Source organism: Hypomesus nipponensis, chromosome 23 (assembly GCF_054491055.1).
Source record: "Hypomesus nipponensis isolate SF chromosome 23, ASM5449105v1, whole genome shotgun sequence".
Taxonomy (NCBI): Eukaryota; Metazoa; Chordata; class Actinopteri; order Osmeriformes; family Osmeridae; genus Hypomesus; species Hypomesus nipponensis.
This window is the reverse complement of record NC_140383.1, coordinates 7,059,804-7,074,863: the sequence shown is the minus strand read 5'-3', so window position 1 is coordinate 7,074,863 and position 15,060 is coordinate 7,059,804. Positions and strand designations below refer to the sequence as shown.

General features: G+C 47.5%; 1 protein-coding gene across 1 annotated transcript in view; it reads right to left on the bottom strand.

The window, feature by feature from the left end:
* The window catches only part of kalrna (kalirin RhoGEF kinase a), a 103,745-nt gene that overhangs the window by 46,912 nt on the left and 41,773 nt on the right, over positions 1–15,060 (bottom strand). Inside the window, exons 9-14 of the mRNA XM_084688475.1 lie at positions 12,572–12,694; positions 10,813–11,004; positions 10,092–10,223; positions 8,924–9,154; positions 5,038–5,160; positions 1,558–1,749 (exon numbers count right to left, since the gene is read on the bottom strand). Coding sequence (XP_084544601.1) covers positions 1,558–1,749; positions 5,038–5,160; positions 8,924–9,154; positions 10,092–10,223; positions 10,813–11,004; positions 12,572–12,694 — 993 coding nt within the window. The remainder of the gene's footprint in view (positions 1–1,557; positions 1,750–5,037; positions 5,161–8,923; positions 9,155–10,091; positions 10,224–10,812; positions 11,005–12,571; positions 12,695–15,060) is intronic.

Sequence of the window (15,060 nt, the reverse complement as noted above, 5' to 3'; positions counted from 1 at the left end):
GTTGTTGACAGGGCTTTGTGGGTATTAGCCACACATCTGAAGCAAAGTAGCAGGATAATCTGGTCCTGGCATGTCAATAGGCTTTTAAGACACACACACACACAATTCCTCTGCACGGACACACCCCTTAGATATACCTGGATCCAAGCCTGTGTTTCAGATCGCCTCAGCGGCTCTCAACCCTCTCTGACCCCAGAGAAGGAACTCTGCGTTGGGCCTCACTCCTGGTACTGTAGGGACCAAACCTCCTACCGTTTAAGAATGCTTGAGTCAAGATCTCAGGGCTCTATCGAACCACCTCCATAACTGACACTAGAATGAGTTTTAGATGCAGCTGGGGAGAACCCAACATCAATAATTGAGATTGTGCCTTCATTTAACACTCGAACACTCCTAGTGTTGTGAAGTCCTATCTGGGGCTGTACTTGGCAGGAGCTGGGTAGCTCCTTCGAGCCAAGCTTGAGACCAAACAAAGCCAGAAGAGCAATGTTGTTCTATCCCCGTCAAACAACCTTTCCAACAGCAGCCATGTTCTATGCACAAACTGCTGGCCAGCCAGTCAACCAGCCAGCCAGCCAGCCAGTCAACCAGCCAGCCAACCAGCCAGTCAGTCAACCAGCCAGCCAACCAGCCAGCCAGGTCCTTCATCTTCAGTTCACCCTGAATGTCCCAGGGCTTTTGTTTAACCACTTCCCTTTGCTAAACCCCAATAAAAAGACCTGCTCCTATCTGCCCGAGCACTTTCCTGAGAAGCTATCAGCCATGAGCTCCAGTGCTGTACAGAATCTCTCGAACACATTGTGGTTCTGGCTGGTGTACAGATGGTCCATCCTCATGTACCTGTGTCAGCTCCAGAGGTTTCAATATCAGCCTTTAATTGCCTTTGTATGCCTACCCATGGAAGACTGCTATATGTTAAACAGTCCCAGATTACCATTCTAAGCTGTAAAACATACAAGACCGTTTGTCGTACAAGAGCAGACCGGTCAGGCAGGCAGGCAGGCAGGATGATGTTAAGTACAGTGACTAAACAGCCATCCAATTGGCTTTTGGAGGAGTGAGTGAGTGGTCTACTGGACACAGTACAAGGTGGAAGATTACTGTAAGTGCAGAAGTACACTGTTTATCAACAAAACTGTTGTTACACACATGAGTTCTTCCTGCCCAAATTCCCACCTGCATACCTGAGTAATCTGCTTGATCCTCAGTGAGTGACTGGTATGCTCCTCCCTCTGCCCCCTCTCCTCTCATCACACATCCCCGCTGCTCCAGACTCAGAAACAGAAACCGAGGCAGCGAGATCAACTCAGCCCCTTGTGTGTTTATCCAAAGTGATGTATAGGAGGGATTTGTACCTGCCACCTTTTGAGCTGCAGTCAAATCCTGTACCACTTAGCTCTAACCATCCAACTCGTTTCCACTCATCCTGGTACTCATCTTCAGGTCCAGCCCCACCCCACTCCAAGCTCAAGGTCAGTCTCCAGGTCCCATCTCAAGCCCCTCCCATCTCACCCTTCAGCCCCATCCTGCCCCGTCCTCCAGTCTTAGGTGTCTCACCTCCTTGGTGTGCGTGTGGAAGGAGACAGACATGTCCAACAGCAGTTTCCTCTGCTCCACCCGTCGGACAAAGTCCTGGATGCGGACCTCCAGGTGGCGGGCTGCCTTGTAGATCTCCTCGGGGTCACACTCCCCCGTCTGGGCCAGCTGCTCTGCCGCCTCCAGCAGCTTGTCAGCGTTGGTGTAGGTGTTCTGGAAGAGAAGAAGAGAAGAGCCGTGGTTGGGTCACCATTTGAAGACAGAGGAAATGGTCTCTGGCCAGGTTCTGTATGTTCTGGAAGGAGCTGCACTGTTGCAGACTTCAGAAATCATCACAGCTCAAGGTTAGGGTTAGAGTTAGGGTTAGCAATCAAGGTTATTCATCATTTTGCTGGACTAGTCCGAGACTAGGTCTTAACCAAAAACAGACATTTAAAAATAAACAATTGAAATGTACTCTTTACATTGCTATCTGTACAATAACTCACCTGGCTAAATAAAGATGAGATAAATACTGTACCAGTCTACACTGGCAGACCCAGACAGCCAACTTAATCAGAACTCAAACACAACACACTCCAGGTCCTCTCCAGAACTAGGAGAGGTATATCCAACTTTAGCGAACAGAGGTCCCTCCCTCAGCTTCCTAGCCCAGCGCAGCATCCTCGCTGACGGATGCACTTTGCTAAACGACTGAAATGTCTTTACCCAGAAGCAGCAGGGCCAAATGTGCCTGTGCTGAGTAGAGGGGGCAAAGCTCTGGCATCGTGGGTAATCCCTGCGCTGGCAGGGAGTCGTCTTCATCTCTCCCTCTATCTCTGTCTCTCACAGTTCAGTAGGGCAGCAACAGCGATCAGGCGGCCAGATTAGCAGTGTGTATAGTAGTGTTGTAAATGTGCTGATCTGGGTTAGCCCTGCTTAGAACCTGCTAACCTGGTAGCAGCACACAGTCAAAGTTGCCCAAGGTCACATTGACTAGGAAAGCCAAGGGCTGTTTCTCAGAGTACATTTAAAGCAGGCGTTAAGTGGAAACAATAATACAAACCAGTAGGACCCTACTGATTGATCACTGTCCAGGTAATATTTGAAATTTAGATGTACCAAGCAGTGTTTACTTGGTGCCTTTAAGCGACTGTTTAAATCCTGCTACTAAGGTTTTATCTCCTCCCAGCATCTCTCCAACAGTAAGCATATATCTATGTATCTATGCCAGGACCCCAGCAGGCCTGAGTTCTACTACGACAAGAATGTAATCTCAGATTATCCGCAGATAAACCTTTTTTTAGTTAATCTGAGAAATGTTCATCTCTTTCCACACTAAAATACCTTAATCCTTCTTTTTGAAATAAACCAGAGGCGTTTATTCACACAAACCACTGACACAGATATACAAAATCCCATTTATTACAAAAACAGCGAGGATTTGTGTTGCCTCTCTGTGCTCTGCAACTGGGTGCTCAAGGTGTTCTGAAGACAGGTTGTTCTGTAGTCACAGTTTATGAGTGATAAACTCCCTCCCTCCTTGCCCCCCTCGCTGACTCTTAGAATTCATACAACCCTGTGTTACACTGCTCATGGCTTTGGTGTAAATCTCATTGACACAGTGAACACAGCAGATCAGTGTGTTACCGGACAAGGGCTAGACTAGAGGCTCCATGTGAACAGCTGGAGAATGGGAAAATGGATTACTGCGGCATGGCTGCATATTCAGGACCATCTAGAGGTGTTGAGAGCATACCCATCTCAAGCCTGGCAAAAACGGATGCTAACGCACACACGTGCCAGCAGTATTCCTAAGAGCAGAAGAACCGCCAGGCCTTGCTCAAGGTATCTCCTCCCTGCAGACCGACGGCATCGATACCTCCATTCCAACTCAGAAGAGTGACCCTGTCCCACCTCTGTAATCTCTCTCCACCCAACACCCTGTCAGACTCCCTTGGTCTGTATCTCTTTCACTCACACTCGATCTCTTTCACTCAATCTGTTCCTCTCAGCTGCATTATGAGCTGGATAAGCAGAGGCAGGATACACAAGCTTCTGCTTCTCTGCTGCTACCAGGCTGGGCTCTGTTCATACAAATCCCAATCATATGGTTGTGTAGAAGAGGCCAATCATTCAGACGAGAGCTGCATCCCTGCTAGTTAGGAGATTTGTCATTTACAATGGCATTATATACCAGCTGGTTATTGAGTGACGAGGGATTAATAACTAGGGTATATTTGTCATTTCTAAAGGGTGTTTTTAAGAAAAATGACAAAGATTTGCTCATTGACTTTCACAAGAATCCTTTTCTACAAATGTCTAGAGGGACTTTAGTACAATAACCTCATAACTTGGAATGTCTCAGTATGTGTTTGTGTCTGTGTTGCGTGTATTTTTGCGGTGATGCATGTCTTTGTGTGTGTGTGTGTGTGTGTCTGTGTGTGTGTGTGTGTCTGTTTGGTGCGTGTGTGTCTGTGTGTGTATGTGTGTGTGTGTTGTCAGTGTATCCTGACAGTGTGTGCCAAACCATATGACCCAAATCAAGAAAATCCATGATGAGTGAGGCTAAAACAAGGATTACACACATCCTTTTAGCATTAAAACATTCAAATACCTCCCAAAGCACTGGGGCTGCATCTGGTCACAGTTTACCCGGCCTCATGTCGCTACCGCTACAGGCTTCAGGTTAACAACGTACACTTTAGAAATACTATTTTGACCAAAGTCTATGCACATAAAACTCATGTGCATTGTGATGACATGAAACAAAGCATTTCCAAACTGGACATGAAAAAGCATCTTTCTTCCTTCGCTGGACTATTTCCAGCTGGTTCGTACAAGAACTCCGTCTCCTGGCCTTCCTCTCGCACACATGGACTGCAGCAAGCATGAAAGCTGTCTGCCAAGCCTTATAAAAACAATCCCTCATCTCAAATGTATTTTCAGGTTCAATTACCGTGCTACGAAGTCCAGAGAACCGACTATCTCAGCATGTATTTCTCATTTGTATCCTAATTATCTGTCACTGAGCCCTTAATGACAAGTAACATCTAAACACAGGAGGCTGCTGGCCTTCAGAGCTGCGTCCACACTCACGCTGAAGAACAGTGGAACCTGCTCCAGTGGAATAAAACCCAGCCATCTGTGAACTGCATTTCATAGGAACGCTAGTTACAGGAGCTTGTAAAAAAAAAAAAGCACAGGAGAGTCGTGCGTGATTCGGTTGTAACGACTTGTGCCGTACAATACAATAGTGTTCTGATGCTGCGTTCAGCTTCGTGACTTGGTGTGTACTCTTCTAAATGCGTCTGCTTGTTCACTTCCTCATCGAGGAAGACAGCTATGCTTCAGTCTGCCAGAATACTGTGGTCCTCTGCCACATTGAACAGCTGATGAAGCATGTCTCCTCTTTATGGAGGAAGTTCCTACACCGCACCATTCTGTACTGGGTTCTCCAAACATGAGATGGCTGGCAGCAAGCTATTAAGAAGGTGCCGGGCATTTTCAAACGACTCTTACCTGTGCCACCTCCTCAAAGTCGTCATGGCGTTTCTGCAGGGCCCTGGCGCGGTGGAGAGACTTGCCCACGCCCGTGTGCTTGCTGAGGAAGGCCTCGCCGTGGTTCTCTATCCAGTCCATCACCTGCACAGGACACACACACACACACAGCATGTCAACATGTTAGCATGACCAGCTAGCTCACTTATTAACCAAAGCTCAACAGGAAATGGAAAGCACAAATGATAAAGGTTACACTGGTGTTAAACAATGGAAAAGTGGTTTTTAGATGTCACTTAGCTTGCTAAATCCACTCCAGTAAACCAGACATACAGTATATTTGTTCCATATTATGAGCCTTCTGTAACATTCCATGTCATTGCAGTCAATGAGAGAATAGCCAAATGTGGAGGGCAGCCAGAGTGCAGGGAAGTCCATAGAGTCTCTTCCCCCCAGTGACCCATTAACAGACTCTCTCCATAGAGGCATTACTACAGTTGCGTGACTCACATATCTGAAGCAGCTTGCAGTCTGTCCAGAATTTACAGTACGAGTTGCTAATGATCAGACTGCAGCTCAGAGGATGAGATCATGTGTGTGTGTGTGTGTGTATGTTTGTGTGGGTTCCTTTGGCCGGGGATTGAGGCTCTGACAGGCTACCCCGAACAAGACAAAGCAAAGTGGAAGCTGCAGCTGTGGTTTACAGTGGTATAAGCAACCGTTACTGGCAATGACTTAGATCTCTCTGTCATTTTCAGTGAAAAAGGCACCCAACAGCACTTCTTGCTTCAATGATCTTATTATCTTGTGTGTTATCCCTGAGTGGACTGTAGCAACCATCCAGTAAATATGTTTATGTGTGTGTCTATGTGTGTGCGAACGGTCTGTGGGAAGTGGGAAGGTTTCGCGTGCGTGAAGGAGGGAATGTTTTATAAACATATCTCGTGTTTGCAGAGTGAGCAGCGAACTCTTATTTTCCTCTGACTGATTGGAACATCCACAGGAACAAGCTTCTAAAAGTGGACTCCCATCCAAACACACACACAGAAACGCACACAGAAACACACACACACTTCTCTATTTAATGAAGATTACATTTGCAGTCTAAAGATAGCATGTTTGTATGTGTTTGTATTTGTGTGTGCATCAGTTGACTGGCATATAACAAGCAAATATGTTTACTGTAATCTCACTCAACATTGAGCTATGTTCAGCCGGGTTTACTCTCCCCTGGCCCAAAACAAAGTTTCCTCCACAGGAAACATGCTAAGCCTATTCTAAACGTATAATAATAACATGTTGCCCTGGACAATCCCCTGACTGAAAACAGACGCTAGATAAACCTAGCAGAAATGACGCTCTGGATTAAAACCCACTATAACAGTCCGAAGGGAGAGAGGGCAGTGCCCGTGTGTGTGTTTGTGTGTGTGCTCTATATAATCTCAGTCGGAATCTGTTAATTGTTACAGCTCTACAGAGCCAAACCCCCGAGGAGGCATCCCAAAAATGTACAGAGAGATAGAGAGAGAGAGAGGGGGAGGGAGGGAGAGAGAAAGAGAGAGGGGGGAGAAAGAGAGAGAGAGAGAGAGAGAGAGAGAGAGAGAGAGAGAGAGAGAGAGAGAGAGAGAGAGAGCATGCCAAAAGTACTCCTAAATTTCAACACTTCATTCCTCCTGACAAGGCCTAATTGGACTCAGTCCTAGAGTATGCTTGAGAAGTATGATGGCCACAGAAGCGAGGTGAAAACTGAGAAAGGTTTGGAGATCAGTGCTGTGAATAGCACAGCAGGGTAGCAGGAACAGTTGACCTTCCTATATCCAGCTCAGATCAACCAGCAGCAGCTCCACAGAACACAATCTTGCTCCTGCCTAAATGGACAGTTTGACCTCTGTCATCTCTAAGCCCTGCTATTCAAACACTGCAGAGCGGCAGCCTCAAACCCCTTCGTTCATCCTAAAGACCTCCATCCTCCTACAGTAAACAAATGAAAAATATATGAAAAAAATGGTTTTCCCCAGATAAGGAGCAGAAGTGTGGAGGGAGGCATGCACTGCATATCTCCAGAGACAGCTCCAGGAAGCTCTGGCTCCTCTTAAATCTACCAGGAGGAGCACTGTGACCTTGGGCAGACCTGGGTCTCCCTGGAAGGCCGGCCCATCCTCACCATCTCTGCCAGACAGGCCCAGACTGGCTGGAATCTCCCTGTGTGACTCACGGCCAGGAAATGTCGAAATGTGGCCCATGTGCACAAGGCTCTGACGGCTGGCCAATGGTCACTCATGTGGCTGAGCTGATAACCCTGTTGCCAGGGGACTTCAATCTCCCCGCTCCCCCCTAACCCTTCCACCCCACCCATCCCAACCCAGAGTCCAGCCTGACAGGCAGGCAGGCAGGCAGCCCAGAACAAAGGATTACACCTTCGCTTATCGGCAAAACAGACAGGCCTCCCCACTCAACATCGGAGAAATGAGAAAGAGAAAAAGAAACAAGAGACGGAGCGAGAAAGTGAGTGAGGGCAAAAACACAGGAGGGAGGGAGGAAGAGAGGGAGAGAGGGAGAGATGGAAGGAGAGATGGAAGGAGAGAGAGGGGGTTGGAGGTGGAGACACATTGTCTTGTTGTGCTGAGCCACGGTGACAGGATGACTAGCAGTAAAGCTATTAGAGCTGGTCTGAGGTCTGCGGACAGCTCTGAGGGGAAGGAGAGACTGTTGGTCTTGATAATGTCTATTAACCCAGTCGCATTCACACACACACACACACACATGGCTGGAACCACAGTGCTACGGCAGAGAGACGCACAGGCCGTCTCCACTGCACGGGCTCACAGCAGGCACCCACCGGTGCCGGCCTAAACGGCTGTTCTAAGCGGAGTAGCATGGTAGTCAGGCTAAAACTTCAATGCAACTTCAATGTTTGAGCCACTGGTCTGTGTGGAACACTCTGTTTCTCAGCTGCAGTTTGTGGCCTCTGAACAGAGACAGACTTATTACTGAGAACTCTGACTCTGTGCGTCTGTGTGTCTGTGTACATGTCTGGGCGTTGGCAGAAGGCCAGGGAACGGACACAGGCGGTACTGTAGATATGGTTCAGCTAGGGTAGCCCTCACTGTGGCCTATTCCTGTATGGGCTGGTAGAGTCTCTGACTACTGTCTGACGACTGTGTACTCCAGGTGAAACCAGACACACTGTCTGTCTGGCTGTCTCTCATTTGTCCCTTCTCTGTTTCATTCAATTAATGTGTGCGGTGAAGCAACGCAGGAGTCAGGAACTACTGGAAGATTGGTTTACAGAGCAATTTGGACAGGAAACAAACTCATAGACACGCATGGAAGCACAAACAGTAGGCTCATGAACACACATGCATATTCAATTGAACACTGCATGAGAATATATTGGTTTCGAAAAAAAATGTTGGCCACGGTATCTGTATGGAAACACTGAAAATGAGACATCATAACTCGTGAGGTGAATGTTGCTGTTGTGAAAAGCCCTCCAGTGATCTGATTTCAGATCAGCTCTGGGTCTAGCTGCCAGACTTGGTTCCAGTCCTGTAGTGGTCACCTGTCTGACCCTGGTACTGGAGCCCTAATGCTGATCCAGCTCTCACTACCAGGCTAAGGCTGCAATATTAACTGTACTTCTGGGCTCATGTCCAGGAGGGAAATATTAGAGGAAAGAATCCTCCTCATGAAAAACACACATCCCTCACTTCATGGTGGACTGTTGACTAATCTGCTCTTTCTTCACACTGCTCTTACTGTGCGGTTACATGAAATAACACACACAAGTACCCCGTCTACGCAACTAGTAGCCTTCTCTCTCTCTCTCTCTCTCTCTTTCTTTCTTTCTTTCTTTCTTTCTTTCGTTCACAAACACAAACATACACCAGCACAAGCTCCCTGCTACCTGTTGGACGTCCTGCTGAAAGACGCAGAGCTGCAGGCGCTGGTGCAGCCGGACTTTGCGGTGCTGCCAGATGCTTTCCAGGCGCCTCTGGTGGTGCAGGACCTCGTGGACCACGTCCAGGATGCAGTGGACCGCCTTGGAGTAGTTGGCCGTGGCCGTCAGGGACTCGGAGTTCCCCGGGCTCAGGGGCCTCTGGAGCACGTCCAGCAGGGCCTTGCCATCTTGGCTCACCTGCCGAGGGGGGCAGAACAGACACGGGAGCTGAAAGTACTGCGTCTGTCACTGATAGGCTGAGGCCTGTAGAAAAGCCAGTAGGTTTACTGATCCAATGGAGAAGGGGGGGCGGGGGGGGGGGGGGGGGTAGGGTTCGGGAACAGAAATAAGAGCTGTATGTGTACTGTGACTGGAAAAAAAAGAGAGGGTGTTCTGATAACAGTCCAGTTTTGGGTTGTTATAGCCGTCTACTTAACTCACTAAATTGAGCTGGACCAGGCTGTAATTTCATTTCCAAGGAAAAATGACTAAATTACACATTCACATCTGGCGCGTGGGCGAGGTGTGGTGTTATTCTTTATCTACTGTTTAACACAATATGGACAAACAAGTCTGAAGTGACCATCTCTTTCTCTTTGCGTTCAAACCATAAACATTTTTAGGCAGCCTTTTTAAAGAGGACACTAAAATAAAACAAACAAGAGCAGATGTGGCTGTTGGAGGAATGAAGCATAGCTCAAAAAAACACAACCCTGTCATCATCGTCAGGCCTCTGTGGGGGTATGACGGACAACAGGACCCAGTGCTGTCTAACCTGCCCCCACCCACAAGCTAGGCAGTACATGAAACCCTAGTGACAGTAAAGGTAATTTCCGATGTAAAAAAGTGAAAACAGTTCAGATATGTACATGTAATCAAGTAAATGAAAGTTGTGCATGTCAAATTGCATTACTGTTACTGGGTATATTTTGTCTTACCTCAGTATGGGTTTGGGTGACTGGTTGCTATTGGGTGCGAGTGTCTGGGCTCTAGCAGGGGCTGCCTGGTCAGTACTGTGTCAGGTTCATGCGTCATACCCCTGGGTGATGTGTGGGTGTTGGGTGCTGTGATAGTGGGTGAGTTCAAGCGAGGTCCATGCTTGGTGAGTGTTGGGTCAGTAGGGTCTGGGTCTTACCTCAGTGTAAGCCTGTGTGACCTGCTCATAAAGGGTCTGGTGGTGGTGGATAGCCAGCTCCAGGTCTTGCATCTCTGACGGCAGCCCCCCCTCGCTGCACATCTTACACCACGCCTCCACCCCGGACAGGAACTGGACACATGGCAACGGGAAGTCACACGGTTAGAACAGAGGGAGTCTCAGGTTCTATGGAGAGCATGAGATCCTAACTGTTGGGATTTTTAGGAAGGGCGAGTTGCAGAGCAGAAGAGTTGAGCCGAATAAATAGGCTGCCCGGTCATCAGAACACCTGCCTTGGGAGACAGCACGTTGGACGCTAGGTGTGCAGACAGGAGAGAAGTCAGGCAGGAAGATGAGCGGGAGGAACATAGGGAACCAGAGAGCCCCACTTTACAAGATGCTGAGGTAAGCCTGGAGAGCTAGCTAAGTGCTCTTTGTCAGACAGAGAGTATTTTCACCTCCTAATACTCCCCACCACCTCCGCCCCCTCCCCCCCCCCCCCCCCCCAAACACACTTCCAGACACACGCACACCCACACACAGACACACACAGCTTAGAGTTTCACCTAAAGCCCAACCACTCAGTCTCTCAGTGACATTTGCTGCCATGGCAACTAGGATCCCCCCCCCAAAAAAAACACTCAAACAAAGCAGCTGCAGCCATCGAGATAAATATTAATTTCCTTTCACGCAAGTACAGGGACCTCACTGTATCTCGTACCTGTTCAGATTTCTGGTGGAACACAGCAGACATGGCCAGGATGGTGCTGCGTTCATCCAGTGCAGCAGCGAAGCTCTTCCACTCCTGGTCCAGCTGACTGGAGATCTGCTTGATCTGCTGCGAGGCGTAGTGACCCCCCTCCGACAGCCGGGACGCCACCGACATGATCCGGTTGATGTTGACATACGCATTCTGGAACGGACAAAAACCATAAGGGGGGGGGGGGGGTCAGACGGCTGTGCGGTTAGGGAATCGGGCTACCAATCAGAAGGTTGACGGTTTCTATTCCCGGCCGCGACAAATGACGTTGTGTCCCTGGGCAAGGCACTTCAACCTACTTGCCTCGGGGGAATGTCCCTGTACTTACTGGAAGTTACTCTGGAACTCTGGGTAAGAGCGTCTGCTAAATTACTAAATGTAAAAGTAAATAAGGAAACAAAGCAATACAAGCCATCTGAGGCCACGCTACTGTGAACTACTGCACTCACTCTGATGTTGTGTTTTTGTACAAAAGACACATCTCCATTTACATTTGATGTGTCATTCTGAAATGTACCATTTGAGTTTTTCCTAATCGAGTCATTCTGAGATGATGTGTAGACAGAAAACTATGTAAACACAGCTTGACAGAACCGTGTGTGGATGGATGGTGCCGTCACCCGCATGCCAGGCACGCTGACATGCTAGACCGGGACACTGCACAGATGCATTTTGACACGTCAGCTTGTGTTAAGCGAAGTGAAGAGCTTTAACATCAACAAGCATAACAGGAATCAGCAGCTCAGCATGTCTGGCTGGGAGCGGGCTCGCTACCACTAATGAGTCACACGCACGCACACACACGCACGCTCACATGAACACACACACACACACACCTGTGCACAGACACATGCACGTGCTCTATCCTGCCATCTGGCTACATCGCTCCTCTTTACATCCAACTCTCCATCTATCCATCCATCCATCCATCATTCATCCATTCACCCGCCTCCCCTCATCTTTCACAGCTCGAGTCCATGGTTTACACGCCTGGCATGCTGTAGCGTGGGCTGTATTTACCTCTAACCTGATTCAAGTTGTTAATGAAGCCCTCCTGACTAATGACGGCTGGGTTTAAATCAGCCGTTAATGGACTCTTAACCAGACTGTATGCTGCGCCAAGACTCACGTCACTGTATAAAAGTCCTAGCATTTGTCAGGTCTGTATGAGTCAGGGGTGTGTGTGTGTGTGTGTGTGTGTGTGTTTATGCGTGTGTGGGTGTTTGTTTGTGTGTATGTGTGTTTAATGTGTGTTTTATGTGTGTGTGTGACAGAGACGTTTAGTCTTTTTTGGGCCTCCTTCAACAGTACCAGTCGTCTTGTTTGTGTGAGAAGCCGTTTCTGCTCTCCAATTGCTGTGGCCTCTGTGCCATAACAGAGACTGCAGTCAAAAGAACCACCAAAAGATTTTTACAGCCCTATCAGAAATACTAATTTCCTAAATTGACTTGCCTTCTGACCTGCTCCTCCAGTCTTTCAATAATTCAACTCATACATTACATAGTACACCGAGTGAAATCACAGAGGCATGACTCAAACCACTGACGTCAAGTATATTATTAGATCCTCCCTTTACCACACACACAGTACACAGCAGTGACCAATTCAGTAGCTACAGGAAATGGCTTGAAAGATCCAATTTACTGAAAGGTACTGGCAAGTTCATAGTAAATCCCCCACGCACGTATAGTTGATTTGATCTTAGACATGATATACGTACCATTGAGTTCATGGCAAAGTGGTTGTGTTGTGTCTGCAGGTCGACCGCATGCTGGTATCTCACTCCGATCTCTGTGTGGCTCTGGAGGAACAACTCCTTATTGTGACTGATCCAGTCAAACATCTAGAGGGACAAGCAACAGACAAACACATGATTGTCGAATACAACACTTGTTAAGTATGACAATATAGAATGCAGTCAAAAGATCAAAGTTACATTTTCAGTTGAAGTCCAACTCAACAGCCGTACATAATGTGGGGGGGGGGGGGGTATCAGATGGTTGAGCTGTTAGGGAATCCGGCTATTAATCTGTTTCTGGCTGTGCAAAATGATGTGGTGTCCTTGGGCAAGGCACTTCACTCTACTTGCCTCGAGGGGAATGTCCCTGTACTTACTGTAAGTCGCTCTGGATAAGAGCGTCTGCTAAAATGAATGACTAAATAATGTACGTGTTCATTGCAAGTAGTGGTTCATGGCATTTGCAAAATAACCCTGGCACTATGTACTTGTTATGTGATAGGTTAACTGGGGTGACACATTCCAGATTGAGTATTACATCACCTTGTAGTTTCTTCCCTGAGGTACCGTACAATGACTATTGATTAAATTCATCTAATAACAAAAACAGAGAGCTCCACCTCTACTCTCTATCTCATAAAGTGCAGAGGTCACTCTTTACACCTACGCAGTGAAGCCTAACACAGTTTGACATACCATGAAAATCAACCACCGGGTGTAAATGGAGCCAGAATTGCCTCTGCTCCCTGGTTTGAAAACCCAGACACATTGATGTCTCCATTCTCTCTCTTTAACTTGCAGGGAGCCTAGAAACTGTTTCCAGTATGTAACCAGCTGGATCCAGTGATTGACATTGTTATCTGCTGTCTTCACTGGCAATGTGAAGGGAAGGTGTGTCTAGCAACACTGGAATCATTTGCATTAATCAGGTTTTGATCGGGCTGTTGATGAAACATTGACCCTGTCCTGCTCTCCGTCTCTCAAGTCAATACACAGGGAATTAGCCACCACATGGCTTTGCACTGATAAAACAAATCAAAGTGAATATTACTGTATTACAAATAGCAAAGATTATTAATTACGAAGTCATAATTAATCTTTTCAAACAAGTCAAGAATCAAGTAAATGTTGTAAATTGTGACTTAGAAATAATTTAATGCAGAACCTTCATTTAACTATTCACAGCTCGCTAAAAAGAAATGTTTTGAATAAACGCTTCTTCTCTTACTTTCCTGCCGTAATTACAGGATTCAATGTCATTGACATTACTGTCAAATTTAAGAAAATTCTTGGAACACTGTATGACTGATGGAGGACAGCACTTGTAAATTCTCCTACTTGTCATATTCATTAAATCACACGCTGACATCTCTATCAAATTAGAATGTCTTACAAATCAAGCGTATGGAAGCTGTCAGAAACTTTCATTAGCACAATGACTGTTTGCTTCTTTCGTTCCGACTGAAACAGTGCACTGTAGCTGGTTTTCTATCTAAGATTACTCTGTAGTAGAGCTGGCAGGTGGGCAAAGAAGTCAGATGTTTGATTTCAATTCTTCATTAAAGTCTTAAGAGGAGATCACAGTAATAATGGAGAGCATTTGGGGGGAAAAAAGGTTTCTGTTAAGTGTCTCAGTGTGGTATGTATTAGGTCACTATAGAAATCTTGTTTGTATGAGAGAAACGTTAACACGTGCAGAGAAACCTCATCCCTCTCCCGATCCTTCCCCCTATCCCTCTCCCTTTCAGAGAAACAAGCCCCTCGGTTCTGTTATTGCTGCCTTTGATCCGAATCCATACAGATATCCACTGCTTTAACTGGGGTTACACTCCAAGAATTTCATTTTACCATGGTGGAGAAAATGAGGGAATGGTCTTAGTGCTGGAGCTTCAAAGGTGCTGCGTTACACTGTGGTCTGGCTCAGAGCCTGTGTTCCCAAATACCCTGTGTGCAGGTGCAGCACCACTTAGACTAGCGGGACCCTTAAAACATGCCATTCAGCAGGTCCTCTGAGCACCATCCAGTAGAGCGAGAGCATACTTCAGGATGGAAATGAGACCCAGTTGGGTTGGAAGCCACAGCCTTGGCACCGGAACTCCCAGCATCCACACTCCCAGCATCGTGTTCCACACTCCCAGCATCCACACTCCCAGCATCGTGTTCCACACTCCCAGCATCCACACTCCCAGCATCGTGTTCCACACTCCCAGCATCCACACTCCCAGCATCCACACTCCCAGCATCCACACTCCCAGCATCCACACTCCCAGCATCCACACTCCCAGCATCGTGTTCCAGACGCTCTGCAGAGTCAGTCCAGGGGGGCCTCTGAGCTTTCAAACATGACCACATTATGACCCGAGCAGAACTGCTCCACTGTATCCAGTCTGCCTGTCAGATCATGGAGGGAAACACTGAGATGGACACGCAACTAGTCACCTTCATCTGAGAAGGACACAGGCTTCCTTGCC